We start from the raw sequence: 22,559 nt of genomic DNA on the forward strand, positions 1-22,559 counted from the left end.
GAAAATTCATCAAGTAACACCATTACAAACTTTATCCTGATTTCATATTCAATTTTTTAAGATTTACCTGTGACTTTTTGTTGCGTTGATACATTTTTGTGACGCACATTTCATAATTCTGTTATGCTGTATTTATATACTGTCGTAAATTTATTTTAGGTGTTCGATATTATTCTGTGGTTAACATGTCGACATGTACTATTATATAATTTATTTATGTATTTTTCTTTCCTCAGTGTTTTTACATTTAATTGTACTGTATTCCTGTTAACTAATGTTGTCATTTTAGCTGCATTTTTAACATTGCCATAGAAGCGCGAGTTTTGGTTAGCCATAAAACCAGGTTTGCTGCCCCCTTTTTGTCATTAAAATGTCCTGTGCCAAGTCAAGAATATGTCAGTTGTTATTTAATAGTTCGCTTATATGTATGTTGCCGTTAGTTTTTGTTGCACTTCAGTGTTTCGGTTGTTCCGTTGTTTCCTTTGGTTTAAGTTTGTAACCCGGATTTGTATTTTATAAAACGAGTTATGACTTTGAACAGCGGTGTTTTACTGTTGCCTTTATTAAATTATCCTTGTGGACAGTAATGTCATTGGTTTTCTGGACGTGTCAGTGCAAATGCATATTTCAGGGATACCCATACATTGTTACTTGCAATGACATTTAAGTAATGCTGTGTTAGCTATTTTTTTTGTGCTGGTTTAAGTGCATTTGAAGGGATACCATACTAATGTACTTGCAGTTGCAAGTCAGTTTTGTTCAATTGATTTTCATTGTGTTAAATGTTGGTGCATATTCATATATAAAGTTGATATACCAAGTCAGATGTGTCCATTGGGTTTCTGATCTTGAGGGGCATATTTGATTATTGTTTTAACAAGTCAGATGTTTTCAATTTTTTGGGATCTTGTGAGGTATGGTAAATGTTCAGGTATACCAACAACATAGACTTGTAATTCCTAGTCAGATGTGTTTGATATCTTGTTGCTATAGTACATATCCAGGACACTAATACACTAATACTTGCAGAGGCATTCAGTTTTGTTCATTAGTTTTCATTATCGAGTGGGCTACATTGCATACTCAGAGATATCATGATCCATATCCTTGCCATAACAAGTCAGTTGCTTCAAATTGTTATCTGATCGAATGGGTTACAGTGTACATTCAAGAAAAGCAACACTCGTATACTTGTAATACCAAATAGTACCAGGTTAAATGTATCTATTTTCAGATAAAGTGCATAATCTGGGATACCTACATCAATCATACAAAGTCAGATTTGTTTATTGGTTTTCTGACTATGTAAATAAATACAACAGTATTATACCGCTGTTCGAAAGTCATAAATTTTGCATTAAAATTAGAAATATCATACCATAAAGGGAACATGTGTACTAAATTTCAAGTTGTTTGGTCTTCAACTTTATCAAAAACTACCTTGACCAAAAACTTTAATCTGAAACTCCCACTTTCATTTCTATGTTCAGTGGACCGTGAATTTATGACCAAAAGTCTTATTTGGCTTTAAAATTCGAAAGATCATATCATAAGCAACAACTGTACTAACTTTTAAGTTGATTGGACTTCAGCTTCATCTTAAACTACCTTGACCAAAAATTTTAGCCTGAAGTGGGTCGAACGGACGCACGGACGAACAAACCTACAAACGGACGAACGGAGGCACAGACCAGAAAACATAATGCCCCTCTACTGTCGTAGGTGGAGCATAAAAAAACAAATCCGTCTACAAACTATAACTGAGTGAAACCCATCAAATAACAGGAAAACAACGAAACAAAAGAAACACTAAAGTGCAACAAATAAAAAAACGAAAATGCAACCCACACATAAACGAACAATAAGAAAACTGTTCTCCTTTTCCTGACTCGGTACAGGACATTTTAAGAAACAAATGGTAGGTTGACCAGGTTTGTGGCTAGCCGTATCTCCTGATTTAATAGCAATGTTAAATATATACTTATAATACAAAGTCGCATGTGTATTGTTTTTCTGATCTAGTAAGGAAAAGTGCATATACAGAGCTAACAACACAAACATACTTTTTTTGCTTTGTGATCTAGAAAGACATAGTGCATATTCACGATACCAACACCCATATACATTGTAAAACCAACTTCCAATGTGTTCATTGGCTAACTGTACATCACAATGAATTACTAGAATCAAACATTAGTTTCATTATAGTTATCAATTCGGATTCAAGGGCTATTAACTCTTGCTATAACAACCTAGGATACCAATCTTGATCTTGCATGAGCAACACGACAGGTGCCTCGTGTGGGGCAAAATCTGCTTACCTTTCCAGTGCATCCGAAATATCTCTCTGCTTGTAGGTGCCTCGTGTGGGGCAAAATCTGCTTACCTTTCCAGTGCATCCGAAATATCTCTCTGCTTGCAGGTGCCTCGTGTGGAGCAAGATCTGCTTACCTTTCCAGTGCACCCGAGATCTCTCTTTCATTGCAGGTGCCTCGTGTGGAGCAAGATCTGCTTACCTGTCCAGTGCACCCGAGATCTCTCTCTCTCTGCTTTTGGTGAGCTTAGTATTGTTCAATCTTTAGTTAACTATTTTATACCATACATAAAGTTTGTGCTCCGGTTATTTTTTGTTTTTGTTTGTTCGTAGTGTTGACAGTTGCTCGGCCTTTGTTTTACCTTATTTTTAGTTTAGGATTAATGTTGCTCAATCAGGATGATGTGTTTTACCTTACCGGAGCACCCGAGATCCCCTCGAGTTTAGGTGGGGTTCATGTTGCGAAGTTTTTATTTTCTATGTTGTGTCTTGTGTACTATTGTTTGTCTGTTTGTCTTTTCTTTTTTAGCCATGGAATTGTTAGTTTATTTTTAATTCATGCGTTTGTATGTCACTCTGGTTACCAGATGCTGGTATCTTTGTCCTTCATTAACTGGTGTTAATCCTTATTTATGGTTTAATTTGGCTATGCCTATGATTCTGGATACTTATCCGTACCATTGCTCCCTTGGAAACTTCTTTATACCTTTTTACATATTTTAAGTAGATTTTTTGTTTATACCTCTTGATTCAATATGGTTTAAAATAGTATTTTACCTCTCATTCTGTACATACAGTAATCAAGGAAGCATGAGATAGCATTCTACATGGACTAAATTTGATTTGGCCAGGGCTATTCAGAAATATCCCCATAGATTTATACATTTGTGTTATATGTTGAGCACTGTTTTCTATTAGTGCAAGCATGTAATGAGGCTTGGAAAATATTACTTGAAGTTTGCAAGTTTCTCAAACATACTCTTCCAAAACAAGTTACAAAAATTTGATACCCAAGTATTATAGATTCACATACTGTCCTTTCTCACACAAACTAGATATCATTGAGATGGGAGCCATCTCTGTGGGCCCCGCTGTCAATAATGCGGGGTAAATAAGTTGTATGGATAATCTGATATGAAGCATTATTTGAAGTTATTACTTAAGTCTCATGTGTGATTTTAATCTAAGATTTTAAGTTAAAACTGATAAATATTCTCAACTTACTTTCATAGTATAATAGTGATATGACTGCATGATGTGAACTCATTGTTGACTACTCTAAGGTGACTTCTGGATATATGGATTGATGTTTGAACAATATGTTTAAAGGTGCTGCCCAATTGATATTTGTCACATATTTTTAGAATTATGCCTTCAATATATTATGACCCACCAAGTATAAAGTATGAAATATTAACGGTTCTCGAGAGGTAGAGTGGACACAATTTGTTAAGAACAACGAACGGATGGACAGACCGACGGACTGACCTTTGACTTAGGATGCATACATTATGACATTTTCTCTGGTGTTGGTTAATATATATGTTTAGTTGAAAATGTTTGTCAGGTATAAAGTATGAAATAATAACAGCTGTCCTCTCAAAATATAGTGTGGATCAAATTTGTTACAATGGACAGACCAACAGACAAACAGACCTTTGACCTAGTAAGTGGTACATACATCATGACACACCCTCTGGTGTTGGTTAAAATGGATGTCAAGTATAATATTTGAAATCATAACAGTTCTCAAGATAAAGAGCGGACACAATCTTCACCACAGGACATGGGGTTGTCAACTGAAACCAAATGTTTTTTTGACGTTGACCTTTGACCTTGGAAGTTGTACATACATCATGACACGCCCTCTGGTGGTGCTTAAAATGGATGTCAAGTATAAACTTTGAAATCATAACAGTTATCTAGATATGGAGCGGACACGATCTTCACCACAGGACACGGGGTTGTCAGCTGAAACCAAAGTTTTTGACCTTGACCTTTGACCTAGGAAGCTGTACATACATCATGACACACCCTCTGGTGTTGGTTAATTATCATGTTAAGTATTAAGTATAAAATCATAACGGTTATCTAGATATGGAGCGGACACTATCTTCACCAAAGGACAAGGGTTGTCAACTGAAACCAAAGTTTTTGACCTTGGCCTTTGACCTAGGAAGTTGTACATACATCATGACACACCCTCTGGTGTTGGTTAAAATGGATGTCAAGTATAAACTTTGAAATCATAACGGTTCTCAAGATATAGAGCGGACACGATCTTTACCACAGGACACAGGGTTGTCAACTGAAACCAAAGTTTTTTTACCTTGACCTTTGACCTAGGAAGTTGTACATACATCATGACACACCCTCTGGTGGTGGTTTATAAAAATGTAAAGTATAAAGTATGAAATCATAATGGTTCTCTAAATATGGAGCGGACACGACAGTGTTAAGGATGGACGGACAGACGGACGGATGGACAGACGGACAGACAGACTGATCACTATAGGGCGACCCTAATTACATTTATCTCGATGATGTTAATCTAAGAGGTATTTCTTTTCATCTGGAGTTGTTTCAATATTGCTAGTCTTCAATTTGATGGAGTTTGTATAATCATTTTGATAGGAGTGTAAGAGGGATTTTTTTCCATTTGAAGCTATCTAAACATGCTAAATGATCATAACAATATGAGAGTAAAAATCATCATGATAATGCCAGTGAAAAGGCGTTTTCTAACTTCACAAATCTTTCTTTATTGGATAGAACAGTTTGGAATATTTTGAAGTGCAAAAATTTCATTCCCCAGTGTGGTTCATTTGTCAAATTCGTTTATATTAGTAGGAATGAATACTTTTTTTCTGAGTGTCTCTCTGGTGATTAGGTCAAATGAGAGGTAACCAGGTGGTGTTGTGCTTTATGTCTCTCTGGTGTTTAGGTCAAATGAGAGGTAACCAGGTGGTGTTGTGCTTTATGTCTCTCTGGTGTTTAGGTCAAATTAGAGGTAACCAGGTGGTGATGTGCTATATGTCTCTCTGGTGTTTAGGTCAAATGAGAGGTAACCATGTGGTGTTGTGCTATATTTCAGTTGATGTATCATTTTCTACAAAACAACCTCGGGTACCAGGTCAGGAATCTCTTGAGTCAGGAATATGACATTTCTTTCCATCCATTTGATGTATTTGAGCTTTTGATTTTGCCATTTGAAAAGGGCAAACCAAATGAAATTCTCCTTGAAGGTCAGTATTTTTGTTAATTTACTTTTTAAGTTTACCGTAAACTCATTAACCACTAGTCCAAGATTGGTTTCTGAATAACATAACAATTTCTATTGTTTTTAACTTTGTATTAAATTTTATTGTAATATTATATACAATATTGACTTATAACAAAGACTGGCATTAACGTCACATGACAAAGGTTTGATTTTTCATTGGCTGACCCACACTTTAACATTCATACAACCAGTCTTAACAAAATATATCATTCATAGCATAATAAATACTGACATATTTGTCGTGAATTGTGAATACAAAAACTTCTCTGGTGATACTTATGAATTGGGTTGTTTTATATGGCATCAAATATTTTTAAACTATTATTTTACTTTTTAAAAAAATTTATTATCAAACAAAATATGGTTTTTTGTACTGAGGTTTTTGCACTTTTAAAAAATAAAAGATTAATAAAGGTTTTAAAAAAGTCACATCTACCGAAAAAAAAAAATCAATTAGAAACTGACTTCCAGTCACAATAGTTTTTACTAAATGATTAAGGTGTAATGATATTTCAAATCTCTGTAAGAACACATAATAAATAATTTTTGATTCTCACCCCCCTTTTTATATTTTTTTTATTTCTTTGAAAAAAAACCACAATTTTTTGTTAAAACATCTTAAAATAATATAAATCATCAAATAAGAAATCATATATGTTCTTGCAGAAGGAAGATGAGAATCAACAAATAATTCAGCTGGCCAAAGTTTATTAATTAGAAAGTCTCCAGGTATTCTAGTGTTAAACAAAATGATTGTAAATAAAAAAAAAAAAGGTGCAATGATAGACAATATAAACTAAAAAAAAGTTGTTTTACCCGTTTCATGAATACAATCCTCATTAATAATAAGGTGGCTCAAATTCCTCTGAAGTATCATCTGCACACACATACTCCAACATGTACGTACACTACACTTATACACACTCAACAACAGATGCCCTAAACATTCTATCAACAACAAACTTATATTCTTAACAACCTTATAAACATTTTGGTCTGCAAGTTTTCATGTAATTTAAAGATTTTTTTTCAACAATGATCATTTATCTGTTTGTTTTTTCCCCCAATTTATGACATATATTTATTAAAACAAAAGCGCATCAAAAGGAGCATGTTTGAGCAGAAACTATTTTCATTTGATAAGACTAAAAAAAATCCTTCTGATTATAAATATTCGACCTTATAAAAATATCTAAACAATTCTTCATATGAGACAATGAAACTTATATTTTTTTTCATTTCTAAGTTTAATTTCTTTTTCAAAAACAATTGGTATAATAAGTACCGGTACCAAAGTACATAATTTTGTTTTAAAATCTTGTTTTTCCCTGAAAAATTGACAACAAAAGTACATGGAAACTTGTAGATAAGGAATTGTATGCAACAATCAAATATCTTCTTCATTCGATATAGATAGCACCATCGACAGAAATAAATATAGACCCTGAAAGACTAACACTGACTGACAAAGGAAAATATTGTCAAAAAAATAGCTGATATTTAGGGACTTTTTTACCCTCCTGTTTTTTAAATTTGAATGATCATAAAATGTAAATAAAGATGTGGTATGATTGCCAATGAGACAACTCTCAACAAGAGACTGAATGACAAAAAATATTTACAACTATAGGTTACTGTGTAGCCTTCAACAATGAGCAAAGCCCATACCCAGTTTTACAAATTTTAGATAGAGCTTTTTAGAGATATGTGTCATGTCTTATGTGTAAATTATCTGTATCTTTCAATATAAGCAATTTTTTGAAGACAAGTCAAACTTCATATATAAAATATCTGCTTCTTTAAGAACTATATAAATGACTCTTCAATGTTCTATGAAATGAAAATTCATTGTTGTAACATTTACGGTCCAAATTTTCTGCATCAGATGTGCATTTCGACAATTAATGTCTTTTCAGTGATGCTAGAGGCCTAAATATTTGAAAAATCAAAAACTAATTAAAAAGAGGAAGAGCAAGAATCCAAAAGAAGGTACAAAAAGTAGAGCTCAAGCTGGTCAAGGAATCAAGAGCTTGGCATTGTAGGTTGATAAGATAATTACAAATGGTTTTATCCCAAGACGAGTGAATGCATAATTATTTCCCTACTGTCAATCAGTGCATTGATTGTTGCTAACATTTCTATAATATATTGCATAGGTGGGACATAACAATGACACCAATTTAATACTGAACAATGCTTATGTACAAAATGATATAATTTAGGGAAAATTCTCGTTATAATCATACACAACAGTGACACAATCTTCCTCCACTTCATTGAATTAAAAATGTTACTTTCCCCTCCCCAATGTAAATGTACAGTGAATGTTTAATGAATGAAGACTTCTTAAATTAAAATTAAATATTTAACGATTTCGACAAATGTCTTCTAAGTCTGATCTATGTTAAAAATAAAATATTTAATGATTTTGACCAACAAATGTCTTTTAAGTCTGATCTGTGTTAAAAATAACCTTTATTGAATAGTATTTCTCATTAGTGTTTATGTTTAAGCTATGCTACTTTTAAATAAAAGATGTATAAACATGAATGTCTTTTTCTAATCAAACATGACAATATTGAGAGCTATTATCTAAATGGAAAAGTTGTTCCCGAATATTCATAATTAGTTGAAAATGCTGCAGAGATTACAAATGGTTTCTCTCAGCGAAATATCTATTTATAGAATTAAAATCTCCTGCAAATTAGGTAGAATCTGAATGATATATGAAGTGAAGAAAGATTGTTCTGCTAACTTAAAACTTGTATAAATTTGAATTAAAGTACCCATTTGAGCACAAATAACAATCTGTAGATTTACCCTATAGGACTGGTTTACCCTTTAACAGGGTACCAGTATACAACGATACGACCTGGCAGGGGTCAACAATACTTCATTTTAGAAAATATTTTCATACTTCACAAAAATGAAAATATTTTCCATGGATTTCAATCAACAATGTCACATCACAAGTAACTTCCTGTTTAGGAATTTATATCACAGCCAATCAAATTATTGTTTACTTGTGATGTACAGTTTCCATGGTACTATAAATAACTTTGGTTATTTGTCACAGTTACTATATAAAGAACTGCAAAAATATGTCCAATCTTTGGCAGTAAAGTTATCCAATGGAATTATAGCATGATGCACTCCATACAAGTATTTAATCCTGAGTATTAATAACATGATGCACCATAGAAGAGATTCTCGTATTAAATGAAATGCCAGGTAGACTGTACATTATTCTCGTTTTGTTGAATAAAAGCTGTGTATATCAGTCTTTTATTTGAGGTTAGTTCCGTGTCATACGACCTGATCACAATCTTCACTGGAGCTAGTCCGTGTATAACACTGTTCAAATGCTTCTGGTGAATTTGTATCTCTATTTACATGTGAAGACTCAATTGTTCCTTCTGAAAATAAATTGAGATTATATAGATGAATATTTTGCAAAAACAGTGGCTGATTTACATTTGATGCATAATACCAGATTTCCCAATGAATCATATAAATATAGATATAAAAATTGTTGCTTAAAGGTGAGAGATGCACATGGTAGGATAATTTTATAATAATGCATTAAGAGTTTAAAAATTGCACAATAAAAAAAATATCAGTTAAATATGTTGCTCATCAGTCAAACATACATGTTCTAAAAAGAGTGTTATTATTTTCAAATAGTAAAATGGTTTAATTACTTTATGTACCCTAAAAAATCCATATTTCAGAAAGAAAACAAAATATGTTTACATGCTGCTGTATTTTTTCTATCCCTATATGAGGGTCTGGATGGGGGGGGGTCTGTTATTCTGTAAACATTTAATTTTCACCCCGTTTTCTCTAATTTTCAAAAAAATTAGACCACACATTTCTCTAATCTTGATTTTTTTGACCGTTATTCTCTTATCTTCTTTTTTTTATGAACATTATTCTTTAATCATTTAACCCCATCCAAACCCTCCTATATGGCTTGTAATTGTTTTCTCACATCAAAACAGTTCGATGGTTTACATTCTGTTACTATCATTATTTAATATACTTACCATTACTGCTTAAATCAGTATTCGTTGCTTGATCTCTTGTAGAATTTTCACTACTTGCTGCTTTCCTTTTTCGTCGTCGCTTATGTTTTCCTGAATGAACACTATTTTCACTGGCCACAGAACTGTCATTAGAACACTGCTTCACAAAATCTAAATTGTTTGTGTCATGTGACTCAGCCAGCTGATCACATGACTTATTAGAATATTGCTCCTGAGAGTCTGAAGTTGTAAATTGATCGTAACCAATTGGCACACTGTAAGAATTAGGTGAGGGCGGGATGGCGGGTGCCTCCCCACTACCCATAGAATCTGGAGTATTGAGACACTGACTGCCTTCCAATGAATTGTCCAGATTCTGTTTATTGTTATTATCACTATATTGACTAGGTAAGGTGCCATTTGGATCAAAAGTGGTGGACTGCTGAAAAAAACATAAACAAAGGTCAATATAACATGCATAGCGATAAAATACAGGTTGATAATGATTTGCAGAATGTCGATGTAATGTTTTTTTTTAAATGCATTTAAATTTTTAACAAGCAATACTAAAACAGCATTTCAATATACATGTACATATGACCTATAGTTGTTAATTTCTGTGTCATTTGGTCTCATTGGCATTCATACCACATCTTCCTCTATCTATATTTTACTGTGTTTGTCATATGTAACATATTGCATCATAAAGGTACATTCTTTGGTATTGAAAATTAAACAATAATAAAACAAATTAAGAAGTGGCAATCCTTAAAGTTTTAAGAATGAAGCTTACTTCAATATTGAATGACTGTCCTAATATTCAAACCATGATCTCTCATACCCTGAATAAATATCAGGTAGCATTGATGTCTAATTATTTACTGAGCAGATTGCATGTTATTTGACTCTGAGTAGCTCATTTGAATTGGTACTTTGAAAACATTCCATTACAAATATAACATGCATAGCGATTAAATACGTCGATAATGATTTGCAGTATGTCTTTTGCTCATTGAATGCATATGAACTCTGGCCCCTATCTAAATGACCGTTTGACCCTAATAATATATCTGGTGAAGTTGATTCCCAGTATGTTCATTGCTCATTAAATGTATATGAACTCTGATCCCTATCTACATGACCTTTTGACCCTTATAACATACCTGGGGAATTGGTTCCCAGAGTGTCCATTGCTCATTGAATGCATATGAACTTTGACCCCTATCATCATGACCTTTTGACCCTTATAACATACCTGGTGAAGTTGGTTCCCAGTGTGTCCATTGCTCATTGAATGCATATGAACTCTGATCACTATCTAAATGACCTTTTGACCCTTATAACATACCTGGTGAAGTTGGTTCCCAGTGTGTCCATTGCTCATTGAATGCATATCCATTTCTGACAATGGATTAACATTTACATTCATCTTTGTATAAGTATTTTGAACCTGTCCATTCTGAACAGGTGGCACTGTAGGAACAGCTGAATATCCACCATTTACATATTTCTTCCGCAGACTGTCAGCATAAATTCTTTGAGATGGATCTTGAAATTTGTTTCTCAGAACTGCATCATTCATAGCATCTGTAATTTAGACAGAGATATATGTTGAAGCAAGGATGTAATGGAAAAAAATATCCTTAAAAATATGCTATATATTCTCTGAAAATTATTATGTTTTTTCTTATGAAACTTTTATTGAAATTTCTCATCCTAGCATTCTTTAAAGCAAAAGTGTATAATGGAGTTTAATTATTCTCAAATTAGCACAAATGAAATTAGTTCCTTTTCTCCTATAATGGTAAAGGTTTCTAGAAATATTCTAAAATATTGAAAAAAAATATTTCTAATTAAAATTTACCCATCATTCTCCTTTGTTGTCTCTGTTTCCACCAACACATGAAGATAAAAACAATCAACAACAACATGAGAACACCAAAGACGATTCCCAGGATCATGTATAATAGTTCACTGTTAGCCTGATTGTCAGGTTTAGTTGGTGAACCCTCGTTGCTCTGTTCTGCTGGTGGTTTAGATGTGGATGGTGGGATGAATGGAAATTTTGGTTCCTTTCCTGAAAAATACAAATTAATATCTCATGTAAGGATTTTTTTTAAACATATTAACTTCAAACACAAATACGGCTATCTGCATATCAAGATAATGATTGAACAGTTTCACCAAAAAGAAAAATATGAATACAATATAAATATAATGAGATGTGGTATGATTGCCAATGAGACAACACTTCAATACACTCCATATAATGGTTAGTAGGTTAGTGTGATCTGCTTTCAAGATGCCAGTGGAATAAAGACATTGATAGAATGGGAATATAACTACATAGAAGTTGTACAATTATTTTTAAGAACAGCATACTTGAAAAAAACCTGTATGCGTTTTTATTTGGTTTATATTAGTTTTCAATATGTCTGAAGGAGCCTTTTAAAATTTAGCTTAGATATGGGTGATTGATGCAATGTTAAGTCACATAAAAATTCAATCCCCTAGTCACATAGGGTTACTCAAGTTACTCAGACAACGGAAGTTATCTTTATGCATTCACTGACATAAAATTTCCTGCCATTAAATTAAATAAAACTATTGCATAATATCTTTTGTCTAGCAATGGTATTCTCATCAAAAGTAACAACAATTCATCTATATAAAAAAAATAATAATGTGTTTTTTGTTAGATTTTTGAAAACAAAACAATTTGACCTTTTTGCCCCCTCTATCAAGTCTATCATCTGACAAATATTTGATGTATGTTTTAGCACCAAACTGTTTTACAGTTCTTATTTGTAATTCACTTTACATTTCTCTTATAATTACAGAAATAAAACATTAGATGATAAGATCATATCTATTTATTTGATTGAAGTAATAGATTCTGATTTTTTATTAATAATTGTGCAAAGGTCAATGCTATTGCTATTGATATTCCAGCTGATAAAGTCACTATCAAAAACAAATATACCATTATTATTCTCTCTCCTGTTGGTTAGCTCCATAAAATTAAGATGCATCATGGGTATATTTGAAGAAAAAAATCAGTGCTTATAAAAATTTTCACTGGTTATTCAAAACATTTAAAGTGAGGGGTGGTTTGATCTTTAATTATGAATGTAGAGATCGGGCCTTTATTTTTTTGAATACGGGATATGCACTTCTCCTTCTCCGAACTAATGATATATTGATAGGAATCTAGAAAAAAAATGCTTTAAGGTGGTACCCAACACTTTCACTAAAATTAATTTGGCTTGTTTAATTTTCTTTTAATTTTGTCAAAATATTTACTTTGACTTTGGTTATATAGCAGTTTGACAAACATCAATTTTGATCATTGAGAAGCCTAATATTCCTTTTACAACACATCATAATTAAAACGTTTAGCTGACTTTACAGAGTTGTCTCCCTGTAGTGTTAGGTACCACCTTAAAAAAATGGGTTTTTTTGCGGGTATTCAGGATGAGACATACTCCTACCAATAGAGTGATTCCATTGCTTTTATTCTTTTTCTAAGAATGTAAAAATGAGAAAATCTTTAAAAGATGAAATTGTTGTCTACAGCACATGCTATCAATGTGTGTGGTTTGTATGTGCAAGATTCAGAGAAATACAATCAAGTTTATCTACAATGTAATATTCAAACTTTCAAATCTAATGAGTTTACGACTTTACTATCTATTTAAAGGGATTTTATCAATTTATAAATAACATAAATGTACATATTACACAATAGGTATGTACTCTCAAAATACATTCATTCATGTTATACTTACATCAAACTGATTATAACCTATTTTTACCTTAACCAAAACTTCAGCAAATTGGATTGTAACGATGGAGGGAATTTGTAATTGAACTTCTATAATTTATACTGCAACTATTTTTGCAATCAAAATTATTTTTGCCAAGAATTCCTCTTAAGTCTGTGCTAGGAGCTGTCTTAAATTTGTATTGAGTTGAGATTTTTTTTTATCTCTCCTTGTTGAGGTACCACTGTGACTTTGAGATGAAGAACAGCAATAAATGCACTGTTCCTTTTAATTTCATGTTTCTTAATGTGCAGGTACTGATTTTGTGTCATAGATGAATACCCCATATTTTTTTGTTTTTCTTTTGTATTGGTTCTAATAACTGTTGTATGAGGGGGGATAGGACCTTTCTTGGGACTCCGGGATCGGGTGTTTTTAAGCTCGGGATTTCGGGATTAACCCTTTCGGGATCCGGGAATTCTTTTTTTCGAAAAATCGGGACCTCAGGATTTCGTATTTTTTTAGCCCGGGATTTCGTGTTTTTAAACCCGGGATTTCAGGATCAGGACCCACTCCTACCACCCCTCTTGTATAGTCACTGACAATATTTAGACAATCTATACTAACCTTCACCTTGAGTTTTCATGACTACTGTGTTACTAAAGTCACTCATCCCCTCTGAATTGAAGCACTGCATTTTAAGTGAGTATTCTGTCGCTGCTTTAAGTTCAGCCACCAGATAAGTTCGTATTGATGGTTGCATCAACATCTCCTTCTTGTAGTCTCCCTTAGAATTGAATGGTTTATAATACAAGAAGAATCCTTCTATAGGTGATGACTTCACTGGGATGTACTGAAACAGAAGGATTTAATAGTAAATAATTACAGATTTAAAACATGTACATGTCATGTGTGAAAATTCATAAACAATGACACCTATCAAAACTTGGTATATGATATAAGGAATTGTGAAGAATATGAGAATAGACTGCAACCCAACAACATGAATAATAGAAATCTAGGCAAACATCTATATAATACATCTGTCCAGATTGAACATAATCTTCAATCCTGAAAGACAACTATCAAACAAAGTTAAAATGAAGTGAATGTAAGCGTTTATAGGCAACTGTACAGCCTTCAACAATAAGAAACTCACACTATAAAGACTGCTTAAAAGGTCCCTACATGAAAAATGTGAAAAAATAAATTGAGAAAACTAACTACCTAGTTTATAACAAAACTTGCTAGACTTACATTCCACTTGATATTGAGAGCATAGTTGTCCATGTATGTAATTGGTTTAACTTCTACTATCGTTGGCGGATTCTTAGGAACCTGTGGCTGCTGGTATGTTGGAAGATGTAATGTGAACTTGTCCGAGTTAGGGCCAGCTTTATTGTCATTATTGGAATACACAGCTGCAATACGAAACTTAAAAGTTCCCTCAGCAACCAAGTTCTTGACTTCATACTGCCTACGATCTCCCTGAATCTCGTTATCATCTGTCTGCCATGGACTCTTCTTTGGTTTGATCACACGATACTGAACACGGAAAAATATAATATTCAGTCCATCATTGGCTGGTACAGTCCAATTCAACTTGACTGACGTGTCTGATAACTGGTACACATCAGGTGCTGATGGGGGTACCAGTTTTACATTGGCTACAAAAATAAAGACAAACGATTACAATGACTATCAATTAACATGGGAAAAATAGCTTTATTACCTATCTGCAATTTTATTATAAGTTGAGAAAATTATATTTTTTTTATTTCATATTACATATCAATCTTTTAAAATGATAAACAGCAAATACAGACAATATAATACTCTGTGCTTTTGAAACTGTTTTTTTATAAGTTGTTACCAGACATATATTTTTAAAAATAGTGTTCAGCTGTTGTCAGCTCTTTGGTCAGGATGTTGTCTCTGACATATTCCCCATTTCCATTCTCATTTTTTTCTGCTAGCCAGTCTATATTGGAGAATTAGTTCTTATTGCATGTCACATATTCAAATGTTGAAACTATCATAACTAGAACACATAAATACATTTTTTTCTTCTCTTATGAGATATATTTGAAAGTAGTGTTGGTAATTTTTTTCCGTTTTTCTACTAAAGAATGACTTACTATCAGGCCCATCATTAACAGGTTGAGGACCTTTTGTTTTCTTATTCTTTCTCTGTTTTCTGTTTCTCCTATTTTTCCTTCTACGTTTACCATTTTTCCTTTTGACATTTGGCCTCTGTCTGGGATTGTTATTGTTTTTGATAGATGTTGTAGGAGCCATTCGATCACCTGTGATGTCCACTCTAATAACGGCATAATCAACACCAATGTCATTACTGGACATACACTGGTAAAGTCCAGCATCATCGTGGATCACATTATTAAGGCTGTACGTTGTTCCCTGATTCTCGTCCACATTGAGAATGTTAGAGATTGGGACAGCATTATGATACCATATCACCTCTGGTTTAGGAGAACCTCTCACCTGACAACGTAACTTGACAGAATTTGATGGAGTCAAGGTAACTGAGGTAGTTTCTGCAGTAACTGTTGGAGGTTCTGTAAATAAATTGTAAAGAACACTTAAGATCATCCATTTATATTACCCACTGGTTTAAGATATTACATATTTAATAACTGGGCAAAAAGTTAATCTTGGGATATGGTTTTTTCACATTCCTTTTTCCAAAATATTTGTCCCTTTTTTTCGTGAAACATGAAGAGAAAACATTTTTTTATCTTAGTAACCTTGAACAATATTTGCTACTTTAAAAATTTTACCACAATTTTAGTATCCACTAAAATATAGATACATTTTATTGGTTACAACTGATGTATTCAAATAATCTATAGTGTTTGGATCAATTTGCTACAATAGGATTATAAATAAAATATTTTCAAAACAAAATTTTTGGTGCCGTGGCCAGGTAATTAGTACTTACCAATTAGTTTGAGATAAACATCCTTTACAGTCTGTTCTTCATTGCCACTGTTCACTTTACACAGGTATGTACCTGTATCTTCCTGAGTCACATTTCTAATTATTAAATTTCCTGCAAAAAAGAACCAAATGATTATCATGACTACTGTTGATTTATCATTATTCCTGGGGTACTTATTTTAGTTCACTTTGAGGTTTATGTAACTACAAATTTAAATATTCAACAATATATGGCGAGTGAAAGATGAAAGTACAATAACATACCCTCCATGAACTACAAACTTTTATAATGTAAAACTTAACTAGGTCTTTCTGTAAAAAAAAGCCTTTTTATAAATATTACCAGGCAAACAATGTTTTATAGTTTTTTATTTCAAAATCTAGACTAAATTCCATTAGTTGTTGTCATGGTTGTTAACTGATTGTAAATTTGGTTTTAAAGCTGCAAGTTGGTCACATATCTGAACAGATTTTGGTCACATAAAAGAAGCAATGGAATTTAGAACAGCCAGTTTAGACATAACAAGGTTAAATTTGATGGATTGCAGGGGCGGATCCAGCCATTTTGAAAAGGGGGGGTTCCTAACCAAGGACAAAGGGGGGGTTCCAATTAAATGTCCCCATTCAAATACATTGATCGTCCAAAAAAAAGGGGGTTTCAACCCCCGGAACCCCCCCCCCCCCTTCTGGATCTGCGCCTGGATCGTAGGAAATACCTACCCTGAATAGTTTCTGTTCGTTCCTTTGGTAAACTGCCGCCATATTTGTCCCATGATACAACAGGTTGAGGTAGACCTATAGCAACACATTCTATTGTAACGTCCTCTCCTTCGTGGGCTTCAACTTCTGTTGGTCTGTAAACATTTACATTGCCAGTAGTTGAACCTAAAAAAAATAAAATTGAGAATGAAAATGGGGAATGTATCAAAGAGACAACAACCCGACCATAGAAAAAACAACAGCAGAAGGTCACCAACAGGTCTTCAATGCAACGAGAAATTCCTGCACCCAAAGGCGTCCTTCAGCTGGCCCCTAAACAAATATATACTAGTTCAGTGATAATAAACGCCATACTAATTTCCAAATTGTACACAAGAAACTAAAATTAAAGTAATACAAGACTAACAAAGACCAGAGGCTCCTGACTTGGGACAGGCGCAAAAATGCGGCGGGGTTAAACATGTTTATGAGATCTCAACCCTCCCCTATACCTCTAGTCAATGTAGAAAAATAAAAATTCAAAAATAATTTTTCATATTTTGTCACCATTAGTTGTTGTGGTTGTACCTTCTAGTAAAAAGGATGGTTATGTTGCTTTATTTATCTGCATACAGAATGAAAATCATTAAAGGATGATTTAATGTCTTCTAAAGAACTTTTTTGTTTGCAGATAACTAAACTTAGACTCCCATCAAAGGTATATAATGTATTGTTCCTAAGGTTTAATAATATTCTTTCAAATTAATTGGTGGTTCATTTAAAATCATATATCATACATAATTCTACTCAAATTTTAGTTATATTTACTAACCAAACAAAAATCAAGGTTTTAATGGCAAAATGATATTTAAAGTAGCCGATTTTAATAGATGATTTCACAACATTTAATACCTCATTAAAACATGCAATTTGCAAAATTACAAAGAATTCATTATCCTATCAAAATATGTAATTTGCAAAAAATAAAGACTTTATTATCTATTAAAAATATTTAATTTGTAAAACAAACTTTGTAAGATAAGTTCATATCTAACAAATTATCTACAACAAGATTTTTAGCTTGTGGATTAATAGCCTATTACTCTGATATGTAAGTGAAAAATACAGGGGAGGTAATTACAGCACATTCATGTCGGAATTAATATTTCTTCGAAAACTCAAGAACAACTTATTTTGATCACGTTATATATTATTAACTGTAACATTAGGTAAATAATAAGGCTTCAACCTCTCGTTCAAAATGGCAGTTTTGTTGGTACACATCTGTTTTTATAGTACTGTTGTTAAAAAGTCATTAGCGATTGGTAATGAGTACCCCATTTATTTAATGATCATCTAACTAACAGTGAGTAATTATACTGTAATGAAAAACATGTGATAAATGGACATTTTTCTCCAAAATAGTGAATTCAAAAGTCATTTATTTTTTGTTTGAAGTTGCTACAATAATGTTTTCTGGGTAAGAACATAGATTAACCATCCGGAAAGCTGGCAACGCTTCCTTAACATGCAGATTAATGGGAAAAAGTAACAAAAATAGAAGGATATATTTGGCAATATTGTGTTTCAAACTTATCGATAATTAGGAATAAGATATATGAATCTGACAAATCTATAAAATAGATGTTTTACATGCACCTTTCTAATACATTTTATTTTACAATCTCAGAAGTCTTGATTTCACCAAATTTAAATATAAGTTTTAGCTCTGAAATCAAATCCAGATGGAACCATCAGATTATTTTCACGAAAAAATAAGTTAAACCTTTTTTCTGTCATTGTTTATGTTTGGAAATGGTAGTGAAAAGATTATCAGACAAATACAAGCTTCTTTGTTTAAGGGAAGAATAAGACTTTTGACACAACTGTAATTTAAAAAATATTTTGTTAATTTTAAGGATTTAAATATTATAAACCAGATGAAGCAAACTTAGCAACATGTCAAGTTTCACTAAAATATGACATATGAAAACTGAAGTAACCATATAGCTTTATCTTGGATCTAGTGCAAAGTTGAACAAAGATCAAATCAAATATCTCCCCTCCCTGGACCCTCACTAACATTATCATTTTTCATCATCAGATAGCAGGCGAACTCATCAATCACCCAGTAGATACCAAAACCACATCAACAGGGGCCAGCCATGGGGTGCAATCATTATTCTCACTTTCTAATATATAAAGGTATCAGATAACATTTCAGATTAATCGTCTTCAGTATTTTTCTAATGAAATTAAATTTTATTAAAAAACAAGGGTCAGATTTCACTATGAATGGTAGGCCTATTAAATCATGGCTGACATGCCCTACACCTGAATTTAACACCTGTCATTATACTAAGCATACAATTCTTGTCACTATCTGGTCATCTCAGTGGTCACTTAATGGTCAACACTTATCAATGTCAATTCTAATCACAAAGATACATTTCACATCATCAAGGATGAAAACATGATACAAATGAGAGGCTGGTTTTTGTCCCCTTTCAATTTCTTTTCTCTTTCAGTTTTTGGCATTTGAAATTAATGACATAATGTTTATATCTCTAGTGACTTGCACAGGTGACAACACCCCTCTAAAGAAAACATAAACACAAATGTTACCCTTACTGGTACCCTTATTAATCAGAATGCCATTAATAATGACCTGGTATCCATTTCCAGGTCATATCAAATCCAATGATATAATTCTATGACTTTAAAATCTCATTTGTCAAACTGTCCCCCCTGACTGTTATCTGTTGAGAGGGAGTGACAGTACTGTGCAGCTGACAGGAACCAACAGGCTGTACCTGACTGGTATCAGAACCAGGATACTCATTCACATAGTCACCATAGTATTGAAAATGTCGAATTTCTGAAGATGAATAATGATAAAGTAGGGAAACTTCTTTCATCAGAGTATGTCTAAGAAGTATGTCTACCAACAAAATGAAGGCTTTGCTAACAGGTAAAATAAATGCATCTCTCCACAGTTATCCCTCAAGTTGTCATTTTTTTCAGGTCAGGAGGTGAGGGAGTTTAATTACTAGCAAACAAGAAACCAAATATGTAAGACCTGGAATTTAAAAAAATAAATCTAGGATATAATTTCATGGCAAGGAAATTCCTTTGATCTCTTATCCATATATAGTTTTATTGAATGAAAAATGTCTGTGAATAAAATTGTTTACAGTTTGTATACGACCTTGAGTAAAAATGTCAAAACTGGACAATAGCATTCATATTAAAAGCATATACTTATTATATATCACAATCTGTCAAAACAAACCCTGACTAAAGTTAACATCAAAACACATTCTTTCAAAAATTTAATTATTATATTCAGTGAATCAAAAAGTGTACCGGATTGCTAAATTACACACTCATGTTTCTTTCCTCTCCATAATTTAAAGGATAAATTTGGCCTATTAATACCATGGTCGTCTGTTTTGGTAGATTGTTCACCCATGACAACTTATAATTACTGTATCCTTATTTTCAGTAGCTTTGTCAGTCTAGAACTGTAGTTAAGTAATAAACCCAATCATAAATTTAGCCAACCATTATAAGTACTGGGTTATTTCTGTTCTTAGTCATCCTGAAACATCAGTGCAAATATCCTACCTCAAAACACTGAATAAGGGATATCATTATTAATCATAAGTGGTTAAAAATTATAGCAAATTTGCAAAATACAACTTCATTTTTTCTTTGTACTTTTATTAGAAGTCTTAGATTCTAGGAGTTACTCCCCTTTGTTTTTATTTTTTTCAAATTGCATGACATTCAATAATAAAACATTAAAATCTTGTAATTAATACACTAATTTGTTGTTAAATCTAAATTTGAGGTAATTAAATATTGCACACAGATGTCAAATAATCCCTAATAAAGAAGTTGTACAAGTAAAAGACGTAATACACAAAACTTTTTTGTAAAGTTATCTTAAGAAATTTTACATTGCTAATAAATCATAGGAAGGAACCTTTTTTTTAACTGTATAATTAAATGAACAATGAAGAGATACAAAAAACTTAAGGATTTCCTGACAAGTATGTCTTTTTTATTTTGATGTCACATTTTAACAAATAATTTCATAAACCAAAAAAAACCACCACATAATTCATGGTCATAAAAATGGACAAAATAAATTTGGTTTTATCCTTCATAAATTCCTGAACAATTTGTCCATTATGAATGTTCAAAATCTTAGGATATCTTTCTAGCCCAATGAACACAGTCGACAATTTGGCCAAATTATTTTTGAAAGTTTAATTACCCTGAAATAATTAGAACCATTAATGGTATAGGCCTATTGATGCTTTATTAGTTGGTGTATGTCAAAGTTTCACTACATTAGGTTCTTGTCAATCAACTTTAATATAAGGTTTATAGAAAATGAATTTAGGGTTGAATGAAATGTTATGGTATGAGCAAATGTTGGGGAAACATAATATCTCAGATTTATTTGTCAGATGTAAAATATATTGCTTTTTTTTGGTTTTAGATAACACAATTTTACTACATTCACAAATTACACTTTCAGAAAAATAACTGAATGTAAAAAAAACTTAGAGATATACTGCTGTCATGATGACCCTTGTCTTGGAATAATCAAAGCGCTGAAAGTACTTTCTAAAGCTTACTTCTCAACTAGAGGACATTTCTAAAATATTTTGTAAACTGAGTAATGTCTATTTCTTATAAATAAAAGGTAGCATGTCACAATAAATTAAAATATTAATATTGTGTCTCTTAAATATCATTATTCTTTGCTAAAAGTAATTTTATTTTTAGTACTTTTAAATATTTCCATATTTTTTTCTTTCTTGAAGAATTTATTATATTACAACTGGATATTCACCAATCCCCTGACAATTATATAACCTTGTTCATGTGTCATAAACCCAATGAGGAACATTAAATAGGATGAATTACTTTTAGACCCAATGTTTTAAACACTTTTTATGTTATGTCACATAAATTCCTACATGTAAATTCCATTATACAAGTTAATTCTGTTATCTAACCACCATACTTGACTTCATAATAATTTCTTCAGTAAAGTCAGAACATTACTTTCAAGGACTTTTAACAATTATTATAATAATTCATATTTGATTTATTTTGGCAAATCTTAACTGACAATTTGGTAAATAGAGATCCATAATTATAAAATATTTTCATTGGCACGTACCTAACTTCCATTATAAACGTCTATAATAGCACTTCTATAAAATATGACATAGGAATTTGGTGATATCGGTGTATAATATTAAAAGGCATTGTAATGGCTGTCTTATCAAAGTAAAAAATCATGCCTTAATATTGTAAACTGTAGTTCATATGAATGTATTACTTCTGCATGGTAGAACTATATCATGCCATTCTATTGAGAAGAAATCGTATCAGTTACCTTAAAAACAAGTCAGCGCAGAAATCAGGTTGAACTTTGACATAACAAAGTTGTTATCAACCATTTTCTATACCATTTATTTCATTGAAATCAGTAT

The 22,559-nt window shown here is 32.2% G+C and overlaps 1 protein-coding gene across 6 annotated transcripts in view; it reads right to left on the reverse strand.

Annotated features, from left to right (window-relative positions):
* Positions 1 to 7,887: 7,887 nt before the first annotated feature.
* LOC134721035 (cell adhesion molecule-related/down-regulated by oncogenes-like) overlaps positions 7,888 to 22,559 on the reverse strand; it is an 85,522-nt gene continuing 70,850 nt past the window's right edge. For all 6 annotated transcript variants that reach the window (XM_063583714.1, XM_063583712.1, XM_063583713.1 and 3 more), the window contains 9 exons: positions 17,065 to 17,229; positions 16,346 to 16,456; positions 15,525 to 15,962; positions 14,644 to 15,053; positions 14,014 to 14,239; positions 11,487 to 11,699; positions 10,971 to 11,209; positions 9,644 to 10,064; positions 7,888 to 9,013 (listed from right to left, as the gene is read on the reverse strand). In XM_063583714.1, coding sequence (XP_063439784.1) covers positions 8,904 to 9,013; positions 9,644 to 10,064; positions 10,971 to 11,209; positions 11,487 to 11,699; positions 14,014 to 14,239; positions 14,644 to 15,053; positions 15,525 to 15,962; positions 16,346 to 16,456; positions 17,065 to 17,229 — 2,333 coding nt within the window. In that variant the 3' untranslated portion in view covers positions 7,888 to 8,903. The remainder of the gene's footprint in view (positions 9,014 to 9,643; positions 10,065 to 10,970; positions 11,210 to 11,486; positions 11,700 to 14,013; positions 14,240 to 14,643; positions 15,054 to 15,524; positions 15,963 to 16,345; positions 16,457 to 17,064; positions 17,230 to 22,559) is intronic.

Source organism: Mytilus trossulus, chromosome 6 (genome assembly GCF_036588685.1).
Source record: "Mytilus trossulus isolate FHL-02 chromosome 6, PNRI_Mtr1.1.1.hap1, whole genome shotgun sequence".
Taxonomy (NCBI): Eukaryota; Metazoa; Mollusca; class Bivalvia; order Mytilida; family Mytilidae; genus Mytilus; species Mytilus trossulus.